General features: G+C 40.2%; 1 protein-coding gene across 7 annotated transcripts in view; it reads right to left on the bottom strand.

Moving 5' to 3' along the window:
- CUNH2orf76 (chromosome unknown C2orf76 homolog) overlaps positions 1–16,008 on the bottom strand; it is a 69,749-nt gene that overhangs the window by 26,300 nt on the left and 27,441 nt on the right. For 4 of the 7 annotated variants that reach the window (XM_023709764.1, XM_023709768.1, XM_023709765.1 and 1 more), the window contains exons 2-4: positions 12,201–12,259; positions 10,947–11,015; positions 9,502–9,646 (exon numbers count right to left, since the gene is read on the bottom strand). In XM_023709764.1, the coding sequence (XP_023565532.1) occupies positions 9,502–9,634 (133 nt within the window). In that variant the 5' untranslated portion in view covers positions 9,635–9,646; positions 10,947–11,015; positions 12,201–12,259. Of the gene's footprint in view, positions 1–5,338; positions 5,404–9,501; positions 9,647–10,946; positions 11,016–12,200; positions 12,260–14,798; positions 14,835–16,008 lie in introns of those variants that run through there. The other 3 variants (XM_023709766.1, XM_004626359.3, XM_023709769.1) reach the window with 3 other exon arrangements.

Below are 16,008 nucleotides of genomic sequence, written 5' to 3'. Positions count from 1 at the left end.
GGTGCAGCGGGTAAAAAGAAAGCGAGAGTTCGAGGACTCTGGTGAGACAGCTGCTGGAGACCGCGGCGGAGGCGCGCGGCGGAGGTGGCTGCAGCGAGCAGGGAGACGGTCCGGGAACAATGCAAAGATGGCTTTTCAGAGCAGCCAGTCAGTTACTTTGAATTGTAGGCCACCATCACCGTGAGAGGTAGCTGTCCGCCCCCCCACCCCCCATGATATCCAGAGCGCTGGAGGTTTCTAGGACTCCTACACTTCCTGTCAGTACAGATAGTGACCCAAGCAACACAGTCACAGGTCACACGCTTTTGCCCTGAGTGCAAGGATTAGGGTGCTTACAGGCTATCTGTGCATCCGCCCTGTGTTGTGTGGCTAAGCTGTTACGTTCCTGCAAGCCTCTGTCTTCTCCAGCTGGAAACCTTGCCAACAGAGAGGGAACGCTGCTCCAAAGACAGGTGAGGAAAGTGGGTAAGCAAAGTGGAACTGTGAGATCTGACAACATGGACCTCACTGGGGCGCTGCCCTGCTGCGGTCCTCCCTGACCACGGTAAGACAGGCACGCGGGTCCTGGGGGATAACACCTAATATTTCAATGCAAATGCTAAAAGTCTGGGGCTCAGGTCAAAAGCCCCAGTGGTTAAAGCATCACAGGCCCAAGGAAACCTTTCTGGAGGTGCCAGCTACACACTAACCTAAACCTGACTTAGGCTCCCCAGAGCACAAACACTTGCTTTTATCCACCTTACTTGTCAATCACAGACCAGAGAAAAGAATGTTTAAACATCCAGAAGGAGAACTGAATCCACGAATGTACTGTCATTGATACTTCCAGATTAAACAATGAAAATGCCGGAGGAAGAGGGTGAGGTGAGAGACACAGGGTTCCCTGAGGCTACAACTGTATCATTTAGAGACTTGAGAGAGAAGAAACCTTTTCCGAGACATGTAGGGGCTCCATCTTTCTTTTCCCTTTTAGATCAGCTCCAGTGTCACAGCCACAAAGAGGTGTCGCTGACTACCCTACCTACCTACAGGAGGAGTCTCCTTTAATACTACTGCCTACTGACATTACAGGTAGAGCTTTGTCTGTTTCCCTACTGTAATCTCTCTATCCTCAACTAACTGACAGGTTCCCTAAGTGAAGATATGTTATGGGCTATCTGCTGAAAGCCTAGGACAGAGTCCAGCACAGAACAGATTAACCAAGACTGGTCCCATGAAGGTACAGACCAAAACCTGTTTTCTTCACTATGCTGTCACTACCTGAAACAGTATCCAGTACAGGGCATGCACGCAAAACTACTCTTAAATGAATAAATATAATTTAATCCTTTCCACTGGTAGTTGGGAGCAGTGAAGCCCCAAAGAAGTTGTCTCAGTTACTTTTCTCTTTGCTGAGATAAAAATACCTGACACCCAAAGCTAAAGGAGGAAAGGTTTATTTAGCTCACAGTTTGTAGAGGCTTAAGTCTGTAATTGGCTGCCTCCAAAGCAGGGTGGCAAGGCAGAGAGAAGGGCACGACAGAGGAGACAGTGCATGGCAGGCAGGAGGTGGCAAAGCAAGCCAGGGATGACCAGAGCTCTTTCTATCTCTTGTATCTTATGCAGGCCACTTAGGGCCACCAGCACTCACGCCCGTACCCCAATGCCCTGGATCCTAGCGCTGCTCTGTGAATCAGTCCCAGCATCAACACATGCTAGATCCAGCCACTTCCAAAAAAGCCCCACCTATCACTGCATGAGGCTTCAGGAGACTTTATGACAGAAGCCATACCAGAAGTCACTGGTCAGCCAAAGGTGTCTAAGCATGGAACAAGAAATGGCCGAGTAAACCTGGAGCATCCTGAGTATACACGTGCACACAAACACACATCCATGTACACATACACACACATATGCCAAAGAGGCCAAGTAAAAGGGTGGGCAATGTTGAAAGCTAGAACAATTTAAGCAAACTAGCAAAAAGATAGATGAAATCTCCCATGCAAAAGAGTTCTATATAAATAATACGAACATTTCATCCCTAGATGGGGACATAGCTCCCCGTTCTTAAGTGTGGACTATGCACATGAGCCACTGCTGAAGAGGAGATATGACGGGGGAGTAGCTTTACAGTGAGAAGACCCAACACTGCTCTCACCAAGCAATCAAGGTCAGTGTCAGCCACCACGAATCATGCCAGAAATGATTCCTAGCTACTATGTGATATGATTAAGGTGACACTTTGTCTTGCTGATCTTTCTCTCAAAGTTCCATAGCCCCACCTAACCATGAGAAAAGCATCAGACGAATCCCAGTAGAGGGGCATCTTATACTATGCTTGACCAGTGTTCCTCAAAACTGTCAGAACCAAGAACAGAAAAAAAAGAAGAGAAGAGAAGAGAAGAGAAGAGAAGAGAAGAGAAGAGAAGAGAAGAGACGAGACGAGACGAGACGAGACGAGACGAGACGAGACGAGACGAGACGAGACGAGACGAAGCAACTGTCAGAGCCAAGAGAAGTCAAGTTAGATGCAACAACCAAATACAATGTGGGATCCTAGATGGGATACGGGAACAGAAAAAGAACAGTAGGTAAAAAACTAGTAAAATCTGAATAAACTGGGGAATAGACTTTAGTTCATGATAATTTATCAATATTGGCTCATTAATTATAATAAAAGTAGTATACAAATGTACCATATTAATCATGGAGGGCAAGAGAAAAACACTGGATATGAAGAAATATATAAAGATAAAAATAAAATTTTAGATTAGTTAGAATTCTCATTTTCCCCTGATAGAACAAACTGCTTTACAAAGTAATATATCCCAAGAGCAAGAGGCTATAAAGAAGGAATTCTGAACTTTAAGGCTAGGAAAAGCCTCCAAAGTGCTCTGCTTTCCCATAAGTCATATAATTTTCATTCAGAAATAAAATGTGCCTAAGGAGAGTCACATGGAGAGAAAACATTCTCTCAGTCTTTCACAGAGAGCACATTGGCCAAGCAATGGCCGTGACTCATCCACATGGCTGCACTGATAAAGGTTCTACAATCTGAGGTACAGGATCTCAGGACAAATCCTGAGGGCATTTCATTGACCTTCTCCTACCAAAAAGCTACAACTCTTGTTGCATTGTTCTTGCTTTACCTTGGTCTTAACCATCCAGTAGAAAAGTGTGAGGCTGAATTATAAGAAATAAAGCCATGCTGTTATGTTGAGCTGTGGGGGACTCAGGTCAACAATTTCTGACATCCAGTTAAACAGAAGACCCAATACTATTATGGGCTACTGGACTCTTTTAGAATATTTTGCTGAGTTTACACATCTATAATATTCAAATAACGGAACTTAACAAAAAAAAGGGTATACAGATGAATGTCCATTTTGTATCTGTGTATTCAAAGTGGTTAGGATAGATATATAGTTACATTCTCTTAATGAATAGAATGATTTGTTCTAATGGTGTTTGTAAATAGGATATCAAGTCCGCATCTTGTACAGCAATTAACCACTAAGAACAATGTATGCAGTGTGTTAATTATTGAAACTGTCCTACCGATTTGATTTGAAACTGTCTCATTGCTATTTGTTTATCAATAAAATTATGGCAAAAAAAGAAAAAGAAATAGAATGTGAAGTTTTATGAATCCTTCCAAATAAAATAATTAAAATGTCTAAAATGATCTTGATAATTAGGCTGTGTATTATTCTGCATTGAGAAAAATAGTTATCAACACAAGGTAATACAGTATCTCTGTAATCAAAACATCTGATTACCACCCACTCCTTATTTTTCCATAATAGGTTTATCACATTTATTATACTTATAAATATATCCTTTTACATATTTATGTATATACACATTTATATGCATGATATTCTAGTACAGTGATTCTCAGTGAAGAGTGTATCAAATTTAATCAAAGCTTCTGGACTATGGAAATGCAGAAAATTGTGGCAGGTGATTTGATTGAGCTATAGATGGCAAAAAGGAACTATTATCAGGACAAAACAGAAATGCCTTAATAAGGCATTAAAATAACCACAAAAGATCAGTCATTACTCTAAACAGTTCTGACTGCGACAAAATTCACTATGCCGAATATCAAACCAGCCTTCTAGCTCTCAGCATTTAACAAATTAGAATAAGATGAATAAAATTACAAGACTTTGACATTGAATGATTCCACTTATCTCAGAGACCCTATATAAACAAGCAAAGAACAAGAGAATAAACAGGTAATTTGATGTAGTACTTAAGAGACCTACTTTATTTTCTATCTTCTTGATAATATCAATATATATTATTAACATTAGGCTTACAAAAGTTATGTATATATGCATCTTTTATTACATCTTTATAGAAAACTCTTAGATCACTGAGGTAAAAAAATGAATAAAGGCTTTTAAGATTTATCAACAAGCTATGTTTTATACAATCAGTGAAGATGTCCATCTACAGACTAATGAATAAAGAAAATGTAATTTTATTCAGCCATAAAAAATAATTTACTCATGTCATTGGTAGAAAAATGGATGGGTCCTGAGACTACAATAAATCTGATACAGAAAGTGAAATATCACAGTTTCTCTTACATGAGAAACCCAATGATAAAAAAGAGTATAAAACCCAATTCTAAATAAAGGCAGATTTTTTTGGAGCAGCAGAAGGATATGAGGGGAAAGGAGAAGGGAGGGGTGGAGGGAAAATAAAAGTTATCAAGACACATCACACATATGCACCAACTCCTTGAAATGAATGCAAGTGTTATGTATTGCAAACATATGCCCATAACAAAATAAAGGAAAATGATATTAATATTTTACCTTCATTCTCCTAGATTCAGAATGTTTTTTCAAATTGAAATACATACACATTCAAAGAGTACCTATCTTATAGTTAAACTGCATGCATTGATTGAAGCTAGCCTTTTTATTAGCCATGTAATTCTGACAAACTGCTTAACTTCTCTACCTCTTAGTTTGTCTGCCTGTAAATGGAGAAACTTAGTTTCTCCTTTAAAGGGGTAGCGCGAAGATGCAGAGAGACAGCCTATATAGCATTCATGATGTAACACCTGTGTTAGTTCACATTATTAGTATCTCAGAAAATTCCTTGCTGTCAAACTACTCAATCTTTGTTGTACATACTATTGATAAAATGCAAACACACAGCCCTCCAAAGTTGTTTCAGAATTCCACAGAACCTCCAATTGGATGACGAACATAAGCTTTGGCGCAAAACCTGCCTTTGGAAAGTCTCTATCCCTAAAATGCACCTCTTCCAGTTAGCAGAACACACTTCCTCACCTGCACAACCGAAACGTGCCTGCCGGGGTTATATCAGAGGGGCTCACCTGGCCGCCTCACCATCTGGCCATAATGGGTCCCCCACTACTCCTGGGAAGCCATTCTGAAACTAGACATAAAAGAACACAGCAACCCTGGAGAGACTGAAGCTTGAAAAGTACGTGTATTTCCCCAAGGACTTCAAGAGGACCCTGCTCTTCCTGTGCCCAGAACATCACAGTACTTGCTATGACAACACCAAGAAACAGTGTGACCCTTATATACAGACACAAAAATTTTATAATGTAGGAATTTGCTTTCAACTCAAAACCTGAATATGCTTTAAGTGATAACCTTTCAAGAGCAGGACATTCTGTAAAGGACACTGTGGGAGACCAGAACATGCCACCCCCAAACATACCTTTTTGTCGTAAGGTTCATTTTGTGACAAGGACAGAGCCAGAAACACTCCCATCCTCCCTCCCATCCTCCCTCTACCTCCCTCAAAGCTAGACACAATTTATGCTTCCTTTTCTCTCTACCTCGGAGAACAAAGGTTGGCCCCTGAAGACAACTCTAAAAATCTACTGCTCCTGTTGAAAATGCTCTCTAAGTTGGAATTCAAAGCCTTCCTTGAAGGATTAATCTCAGGGTACCTCGCATACATATATGAACTATACTTTAAATCAACTGTTTGTTTTTAATGTTAATCTATCTTTTGTTGCCCTTGGGAGTCCCTTACAATAAGAACTTGAGAGTTTAGAAAAGAATTATGTTTTCCCTACATTACCTTTTAGTACTGTTTTCCTCTAATAGTAAAGAACATGGCAATAAAAATGTATGCACTATATGTAGCCCAGTAGTTCCTTTATGAATAATTCTGTCCTTTTATGAAATCCTTTAAAAAATCTCTATGAAGTTGACTTACAACAGAACCCACCTGCTTACTCACAGCTCAAAAAGGAGTCCAACGAATTGAAGGCAATTTCTTTGTTGGGGCAAAGAAAAACATTTATTCAGGATTCTAGCAAACAAGAGGATGGCATGCCAGCACCCTAAAAATCCTTGTAGTGAACTGTTTCAAGCCCCTAGAAGGAGCTTGTCCCTAGGCAGAGGGACAGAGGTGGTCTTAGGACAGAAAAGGACAGACGGCAGGAGCCTGCAGGTGCCTCTCCTGTGTTCAGGAACATGATACCGGGAAACATGGTGGTTGTGATGCTCCTCTAAACACTGACAGTATTTCAGTTCTTAGTCTCTTCCACTTTGAACATGGTGGAGAGATTAGTATTAGTATATTTGGAGCAAATCAATCCTCACTACCAACTCCAGACAAACACTGCTAAGTGACATGTTTACATGCAATGCTGAAAGAAGATCATCTGACCCGAAGGCTAAGGTAGCAAAGGAGACACAGCACAAAGAGAGACACACAAAGTTTGAAGAGAGATTCAAAGCTTTGTCACTCACTGGACACCTCCAAAGGCCTCTGTGAAATCCTCAGTGAATGTTACTGCCAAGTGCCACCCACTGGAAAGACACAATCATGAAAATGGCACAGTGTGTCCTCACCTGCTTATTCACCAGACCTGAACTCTTGTGACTTCTGGCTCATAAAGTCAAAAGAACCCCGAGAGGTGAACATTCTGAATGGACTCAGGACACTGCCTACCCCAGGGCAGCTAAAGACACTCACAAAAGAAGACTTCCAAAACTGTTTCAGAAAGTGGCTAGAATGATAGGGCGAGTATGTTTTCAGGGGGATTAATCTCAGTGTGTCTTTTACTGTAACACTGTTTCAAAACTCTAAACATTCACTGTATTTTTCAATCACACCTCACCTTTAGGTTTTCCTTGGTTACAGACCGATCAGTCTGAGTCCTCTTCTCACATCTGTATACAGTGCCTACTCCTTACTCAACATACAATTCTACAATACAAAATAGAAACACTTCCCAAAATTATACAGGGAATTGCAAAGACTATTTTTGAAAGTCAAACAGAAAGTAAAATGTTGAGAATTAACTATGTTTTAAAAAAACTAGGTAGGGCTAGGCTTGTAGCTCAGTAAAAGAGCACTTGCCTCAAATGTGAGAGACCCTTAGCTTGATCTCCAGTACTACAAAATAAATAAATACAATAAAAAGCAAGTTATACACACTTACAATACTTACACTGAAACCAAAATCTTGATTTTTTTCGAATACTATTGTCTAATAATAGAATTAGAGCTCTTGGAGAAATAGCTGACCTTGCCTGGGGCAGAGAAAGGGCACAGCAAGTCTGAAGAATCATGTCACTCGCCAAAGTAAGGAAGTGCTCAAAGGATGACAGGGACATAGTAAAATGACACAAGAAATGGGGCTCCTAGTGATGACAGAGAATAATAATCCCTTAAGTAAAGTAGCTATGAGCCCACAGTAATATAGAAACAAGTCATTAAACAAACCAGGGAGTGTAAAAAGTTCTTCCTTACTGCAGAAAACTAATTAATACAAGTAGAATGATAGAATCAGAAAAATCACCATTTATCAATCATCATCATAACTGACTCAGGCAGGAATCACCAAAGAACGCTTAACCTGCACCTGAAGGTTTGAGAGGTAACGAGAGACTCACGTAGTCTCAGATGAGATAGATCCCTAGGAGGCACTTCTCAATTACAATGAAAACTTGCCAGACACCACCTTAACCAACTCATATGTTACCAGCAACATGGGACTCTCTCTGCTGGGAGGCACTGAGAAGACACCAGCACCATGCTTACAATTTTTCCTGCCAAAGGCAGAACCTAAGTCTAAACTATGGGAAAACACCAGATGAACTCAGCAGTGGAGCATTCAAAAAAGTAGCCTGTTCTATGCAAATTTGGCGAGGTGATAAAATACAACAAAAGCTAGAGAAGTAGTCCAGAGGAAAGGAACTACACACAACATGTGACCTTAGATTGTGTTTTCTAATGAAGATCCTACTGGGACAATTAAAATCTCAATGAGGTCTGTAGAGAAGATAACAGTGTCATTCCAATGGCAAGTTCCTGAGCTTGATCATTATGCTTTACTACACATAAATGTAAACTGTAAAATACTTACATATAGAATATTACATATTTGTTAGGAAATACGCTTTGAAATATCAAGGGTAAAGAGGGAATCATGTCAGTAATACACTTCTACATGATCCAGAAAGAAAAACTAAATGCAGGGCTGGAAGTGGTGGGGAAAGTGAGGGAGAGAAAAGGGAAGAGCAAACAGAAGGATAAAAGCCAAGAAGGCCACATGCTAATGTGGGGAATCTGCAGAAAAACATCTGGAGATACTATTCTTATAACTCTTCACAAGTCTGAAGTTATGATAAAAGTTTTTTAAAAAGTCAGATTAAAGTGACACATTTGTCATCCCATGCGACCATAAACTGAGATGTGTATATTACACTGTACATAAATTACATTTCAGTTAAAGGAATAAAAGCTATGCTGAATGTTTTATCAAACGCTAATGTTTGGGATACTTCAAGAATTACAAACAGAGGTTAAGAAGCCCATCGAGCACCCACTGAAGTGAAGGTTAACTTCTTGCCAATTCCAGGTACAAAGCGATCAACTAGCACCACTACAACGGCTGCCATTTCCGTGACCTCCACGACCCAGCGCCCCCCGGGGTTCCCTGCTCGCTCTTCAGGATCCTGCTCCCTTCTGGCTGTGTTCCCACAGGTCCCCTCTCTGCAGGGTAGGTAACACAATCAGCTACACTGCATTCCTTTATTAATCAATCTCCAAACACATAACCCCATTAAAGTAAACGTAGGCCTTAATTAGTCAAGTCAAATATGACAGCAACTCTCGCTGGTGAGGATGCACACACCACTCATTGAGAAGGTCTGGCAAGCAGAGAGGCCCAGAAGGGCAGCCAGGCCAGCACCAGCCCAGAGTCTAGATGAATACCTTCCAAGGTACTTTCACTGTTGCATCCACACGAGTGTGTGTGTGTGTGTGTGTGTGTGTGTGTGTGTGTGTGGTGCTGACTCATTGTATTCCCAGTGAGCTACATCCCTTTTTTGGTTTTTGAGTCAATCCTTAAGTTGCCCAAGCTGGACTCAAACTTGGGATCCTCCTACCTCAGTCCTCTGGCATGCTATGATTATAGGCCTGCATCATTATGCCTGGCTTTTTCAAAAGATTATTACCATAACCAACTTTTTTTTTTCAAACTACTAATCAAAGAAAAACCAATACCTTGCTTCAGAAATGCTATAAATTCCTTTACAGTTTGGTCCAAATTAACTCCATGGTACACTATAGGTTTGAAATTGCGGTGCTCAAATGACCGAATGAGGCGAACTGTAATGGTCACTTCCTCAGCAGCCATGTGAACAATCTCCTGTGGCAGAAGAGGGAAGAACAGACGAAATCAACTCACAGTAACTAGCTACTCAGCAGTCCCTTGATCAGCTCGCAGGCACCTGGTCAGTTTCTTCCACATTCTACAGCTACTGATAGAGCTCCCAATCAGAGACCAGATTCCAGGGTATCTCCAAGGGTCCCAAGGTTATGCCCATACAACAAGTCTGATCCCAGAGAGCTCTGTCACTGTCACAGGCATTCTGGTCTTCAGAAAACTGACAAAGCACAGAAGCTGAACAAAAGCGGCAGGCTGGTGCACGTACAAGTTATCAGAGAAGACCAGAGCAGCCAAACACAGATAAATGGCAGACACGGGATGGTTTGGGGTTTTCCATGCCACTGGGTTCCTGCTTGGTCTTGAGATGGAAGCATGTTTGTATCAGCTATCAACAGGCAGCATTTTAATCCCACAGATGCTGCTGGGAGTCAGTATTGATTTACACAGCTACCACGTATCATCCATTTTTTATATTACTGAAGCTGAATATATGTATCTCTTTCCTAAAGCTGAATACCAGGCCTATGGTTAGGTGTTATCTCAATTCTCTCATCAGACCATGAGGGATTATGTCTATTTCAAAGACAAAGAGCCAGGATTCAAATATCAATTTAATTCCATGTTTTCCAAAATATTATCAGAAAAATCACCAAAAAGTATAGCTTTCAAAAAATTTGCATATTTGCCAATGTTTTAAAGATACAAATAGTATATAGTGCTATCTAGTAGTAGTTATATCATGTTACTTTCAACTTAGCAACTCACTATCAATCATAATATGCAGTTAGAGTAAGTACAGATACTAAAATTTAAAGATGCAGAAGTTCTTTATATAAAATGGCATAGTATTTGCATATAACTTAAGCATATTCTGCACACCTGAAATCCTCTCTAGATTGTTTATGATACCTAGGACAATGGAGATGCTAGGTAGTTGTTATACTGTATCATTTAGGGAATAACGATATGAAAAAAAGTCTACGGGTTACATACAGATGCAGTATTTCCCCTAACATTCTTGACCTGCAGTTGGTTGATTCCATAGATGAACCCATGGATAAGGAGGGAAAAAACACCTGTAGTCCCTACAAACATAAGATGAGCAACCTCATCACTGATTGTGATTCAAAATGACAGCGAAATTTCTTATTTATAAAGTACCACAATGAGGTCTGACAATAACTAGTGCTCCCAAGGGTACAGAACACCGAGGGGCTCCAAGTGGGCAGCACTCCTGTGATAACCTGGCAACATTCAGTGAAGCTGACAACACACATACCTTTGCATCCAGCAGTTTCACTCATAGGCAAGCACCTTACAGAATCTCTTACATACACACACAGGAGAACTGCAAGAGAATTACAGCAGTTTGTTAATTACTAATTACAGCAGTTTGTCCACCAACGGGAGAATGAACAAACACTTGTGGCACACTCACTTAACAAATGATCCTAAGCAGTAAAAATGAATGGACTAGAACATGTGTCAACATGGACAAACCTCAAGCATATTATGTGGAGTGAGAAAAGGCAAGTTGTAGACTATAGTATTATTTCTACAAAGCTTATAAACATTTGTTATGTTAAAAAGCAGATCATTAACTGCTAGTTCTAGAGGGAAAATATGCATTTAGGGAGAGGCATACAGAAGCTTCAGTACTTTGGTGACATCCAGTCCTGTAAGCAAGATGTTAGGTATCTGGATAGTATATTATCACTTATGTCTGTTAGTATGTCTAAAATATTTCAGGGCTGGCAAGGTAGCTCAGAGGACTAAAGCCTGCTTTGGCAAGCACAGGGACCAGGGATCCACAGGGTCCAGGATTTGATCCCTGGTCCTGCATGAGACACTGGCCCCACCCCCAGAGCACCACAAGCCAGAGAATGAGTCTGGGCCTGGTGGCACATGCCTGTAATCCCAGTGCTGGGGAGGCTGAAAACAGGAGGATCACTACAAGTCTGAGTCACGTAGTGAGACCCTGTACCAATACATAAAAAATAAATTTTTAAATGTCTAAAATATTTCAAAACATATGGCAATAAGTAACATTAATTTGGTATGGAAAGTCTCTTTGAATCACAGAATGCTTATAAAAATGTTTTGAGGGGCTGGTGAGATGGCTCAGTGGTCTAAAGCACCTACGTAGAACAAGCTTAGCAAAGCACAAGGACCACGGTTCAATCCCCCAGTCCCACATGCCAGCCAGCCGCGCCCCCGGTGGGCTGAGCTGGCCACACACACACACACACACACACACATAAAACACACACACACACACACACACATAAAAAAAATAAATAAATAAAAATAAAAAATAATAAAAATAATAAAAATATTTTGATAAATTTGAGACAACATATAGCATATTGTATACAATATTAAAGGGTCCAACTATTTGAATATATAAAAATAACGTAATTATAAGCCAAATATTATTCATAATTAAATGAGTAGTTCTAAAGGACCTGAACATAGACTTTCCCCCAAGATAATGATTTACCCTATAAAATTGTCTATAGGTTAAAAAGCTTACCAGTGCTCCCCAGAAAGCATGACCCTGGAATCTACCAAATAGTGCAATTCATCAAACACCTATAAGATAAAAATTTAAAACATATTAATGTACTTAATGGAGACTAGCTCCTAAGGATGAAGCTCTGTATTATGAAAGCCTGCTGTATGTCACCAGGTTCCCTAGAGCTAGGATCACTTCTGCCGCCACCTATCCCCAGACTACACCCACATGCTTACACCTACAAGTACACACACACACACACACACACACACACACACACACCTGGAAAACCTGCAGCACAGCCCGAGGCCCCAAAGAGCCTAGAATTGCATCTGTTTAACTAACTCTGCCTCTTATTTTAACTGTCTGATCTGCAGAATGAGAATTTCTTAGAGAGTCCTTCAGTGAACTTAAGAAAATAACATGAAAAAAATAACATGTGAAACTCTTAAAGACTGTGCCTAAAATTATGGAAAAAAAGTAAAAAAAAAAAACAAAAGACTGTGCCTAGCACCCGGGAGGACCTCAGCAAACGGAGCTGTTCTCATTACTATCACTCTACTTGGGATGGACAGGTTGGAGCATTGAAGCAACTTATTAAGCAGCAGATAAAACAATAAATTCTCAGGCACAATGAAATGGATCAAAAACTGATCTCAACCAGGGACACCCAGCAGCCTGGCAGATGCATGCCTTATAAACTGTTTTACAACCGTAGGTCTGTTTTTGTCACTTAAAAATTGTCCCAGATGGTATATTAGAACAGATGAATTTTTTATACAAAACTCCAGCTTTTCATTCACATCTAATGTGAGTCAACAACTTCCTATCACACTCCTCAGAAATTAATTCACCGCAACATGCTCAGTAACTAAACAATAGCTTCTTCCAGAAGGAAATCAGGATCTAATCTGACTTAGAGACGGTGGAAAATAAAGCTTGTTAGCACAGGCAGGTAGCTTACAAATCTATTATAGATTATAAATAAGATATTTTCCCCAGAAAGTTTGAAATATTTAAAAATTCTAATTGGATTTAAAAGGCACTCCTCAAAGGGAGAGAAACAAACAATAGTAATGGATAAATGATAACAGTATTAAGGATATAACACATAGTAAATAAAAGACTATGTGCTTAAGTATAAGGATTCACAATTATAAAGAAATCAATTCTTCCTAAATCTATGAACTGAATAAAATCCCAATGAAAATATAAAAAGAATGTTTGGGAAAACTGAAAACAATTATTTCTAAAATCATCTGATTGAATTTATGAGCTTTGCCAATGAAATCATAAAAGGAAAAAAAGAGGCAACACCATTTATTAAAACACATTATAAGGGGCTGGTGAGATAGCTCAGTGGACTAAGCACCTGCTTTGGCAAGCACAGGGACCAGGGTTCGATCCCTGGTTCCGCATGCGTCACCCGCCCTGCCCCTGGCATGCGCTGAGCGAGTTCAGGCATGGTGGAGCATGCCTATAATCCCAGTGCTAGGGAGGCTGAAAACAGGAGGATCACTATGGGTCCAAGCTGTGTGGACTCATAGTGATCGTCGTACATAAAATGAAAAAACAAAAACAAAAAACACATTATAGAGGCTGGGACAGTACCACCCCCACCACCTACCACCCTCCAAAACACACAAATTATAAAGCAACGGTCAAAATGAATAAATTCACATATCATAATTTCACAAACTCCATTAACAAAAACATTAATGGAAAAAATCAGCAACGTAAACCGTGACAATAGAACAGTAACAGATAAATCAATAGAATGTAATATAAAACAGAAATAGACTCAACATTATATCGAATTTTGTACAAAAGTGGCCATTCAAAACCTAAAAACCCTCTGCTTATAGCAGACCTTTACAATCACTACGTAATTTTTGAGGTCATGCAGCCCAACAATTCATCATCATTAGTTCCCCAGCAGGTTTGCTGTGGGTGACACTGAAGCCACCACTAAGTGTGAGTTACAATGACATCCAGGCTACTTCTTAGGGACTTGAAGGTTGTTTGTGCTGGAAGCACTAACTTTTCATTCGGGCCTGTGTAGGTACCTGACAGGTGACTAAAACAGGATGACAAAGCTTTGCACCTCTGCCTCTGTACGGTCTGTCTCCTTTGCTACCTCACCTGTAGATTATATTGCTTCTGTTCAACTCTGCATATAGACATGTTAGTCTTTTACAGAATCTTCTAGAAATAGGCAGCAAAAAGAGTTGATTTACTCAAAACTTGCCTAATTTGATCTTTCTCTTGCACCTTCAAAGCTGAAGATGCCAAAAGAAGAGCAACCGTTCCTTTCAAGATTTACGGCAGCACTGGGACAGACTGCCCACCACTAGCTTCCACAGCATTTCCCAGCAGCCTTCCTAAGCCCCACTTCTTTCTCTTGTGTCTAAGAATGAAAGGAGCACAAAATTTAGGCTGGCTTTCTTTGGGCACCAGTTTTCTATCTTCTTGGTCCTGCCAGCTTATCGAACAAGCCTTTTGCCTGACCCCTAAATCTTGTCCTTGTCTCTTCTCAAGTGGTGAGTAAATGGACTTGGGGGTCAATGTAAAGTTCATTAAAAATATATTTAAGAAACTGGCATTGGGAAAACTTACCAGGTATTTAGAAAACATAGTACTTGATTCTTACTTCACTTCTGATAGAGAAACAAGTTGTCCAGAGTATGTATTAAATATAACCATAAAATCATAGACATGCACTACAATAGTACCTATTCTTATAATGTTAAGAAAAGCTCTAAGCAAACAGAAAACATCAGGAAAAAGTTAAAAGGTATAAGGAAACAAAAATTTAAGAAAATAACCTAATAGTAACATGGGGTCACAGGTGGAGCTTTTCAGACGTGGATGTGTACAGTGTTGGGACTGATGCATGGTGCACCGCTAGGACAAAGGCCCTGGGAGTAAGGGTGATGCTATCTGCCCTAAGTTGCCTAGATAAGATACCAGGATAGAAAGAGCTGTGGCTTTCCCTTGTTTGTTTTGCTACCTTCTGCCTTCCATGAACTGTTTCTCTGGTAGCTGTCTGCCAGGCCACCTTGCCTTGGGATTATGAACTAAAACCTCAATGAACTATGACCCAAAGGACCTTTACTCCTTTAACTTTGGGTATTGGGTATTTTCTCTGAGCAATAATAAAAGACAGTAACAGAAATTGATTAAATGTTAAAAAGACAATAAGTGTGAAAAGACCAGCTTCACTTCTAACTAAAGAACTGTAACCGTCGGGGAGATGGCTCAGTAGAATAAGCGCTTCCCTGGCAAGCGCAAGGGTCTGAGTTCAATCCCCAGTTCCGCAAAAAAAAAAAAAAAAACAACCCTCCCCTCCTTTGTTTGGGGCTGGGGAGATGGCTCAGTGGTCTAAAGCACCTACTTGGAACAAGCTCAGCAAAGCACAGGGACTGCAGTTCAGTCCCCCAGCACCACATGCCAGCCAGCCCCGCCCCCTGGTGGGCTGAGCTGGCCACACACACACACACACACACACACACATAAATAAATAAATAAAATTAAAAAAAAAGAACTGTAACCGAAAAGCTATCAATTTTATCATCAGATTGGTAAAAATTAAAACCTGGCCAACTGTCAGTGGTGGCAAGGATATGGACAAATAAATATGTTTCATATACTTTTCTCAAAGCATGAATGGCACAGCCTTTCTACAGATTAGAAGGGTAATCTACATCAAAATTTTAATTTTCCTACCCTTTCATATTTCTTCTAGCATAGAAGATAATCTATCCTAAAAGATAATCACATCAAATATATTTTAAAATCTATGAGTTCATAATAACACTTGTTCTTA

Source organism: Octodon degus, unplaced genomic scaffold, assembly GCF_000260255.1.
Source record: "Octodon degus isolate 3935 unplaced genomic scaffold, OctDeg1.0 scaffold00014, whole genome shotgun sequence".
NCBI classification, from domain to species: Eukaryota; Metazoa; Chordata; class Mammalia; order Rodentia; family Octodontidae; genus Octodon; species Octodon degus.
Note: the sequence above shows the minus strand (reverse complement) of the source record. Positions and strands in the feature narration are given on the sequence as shown.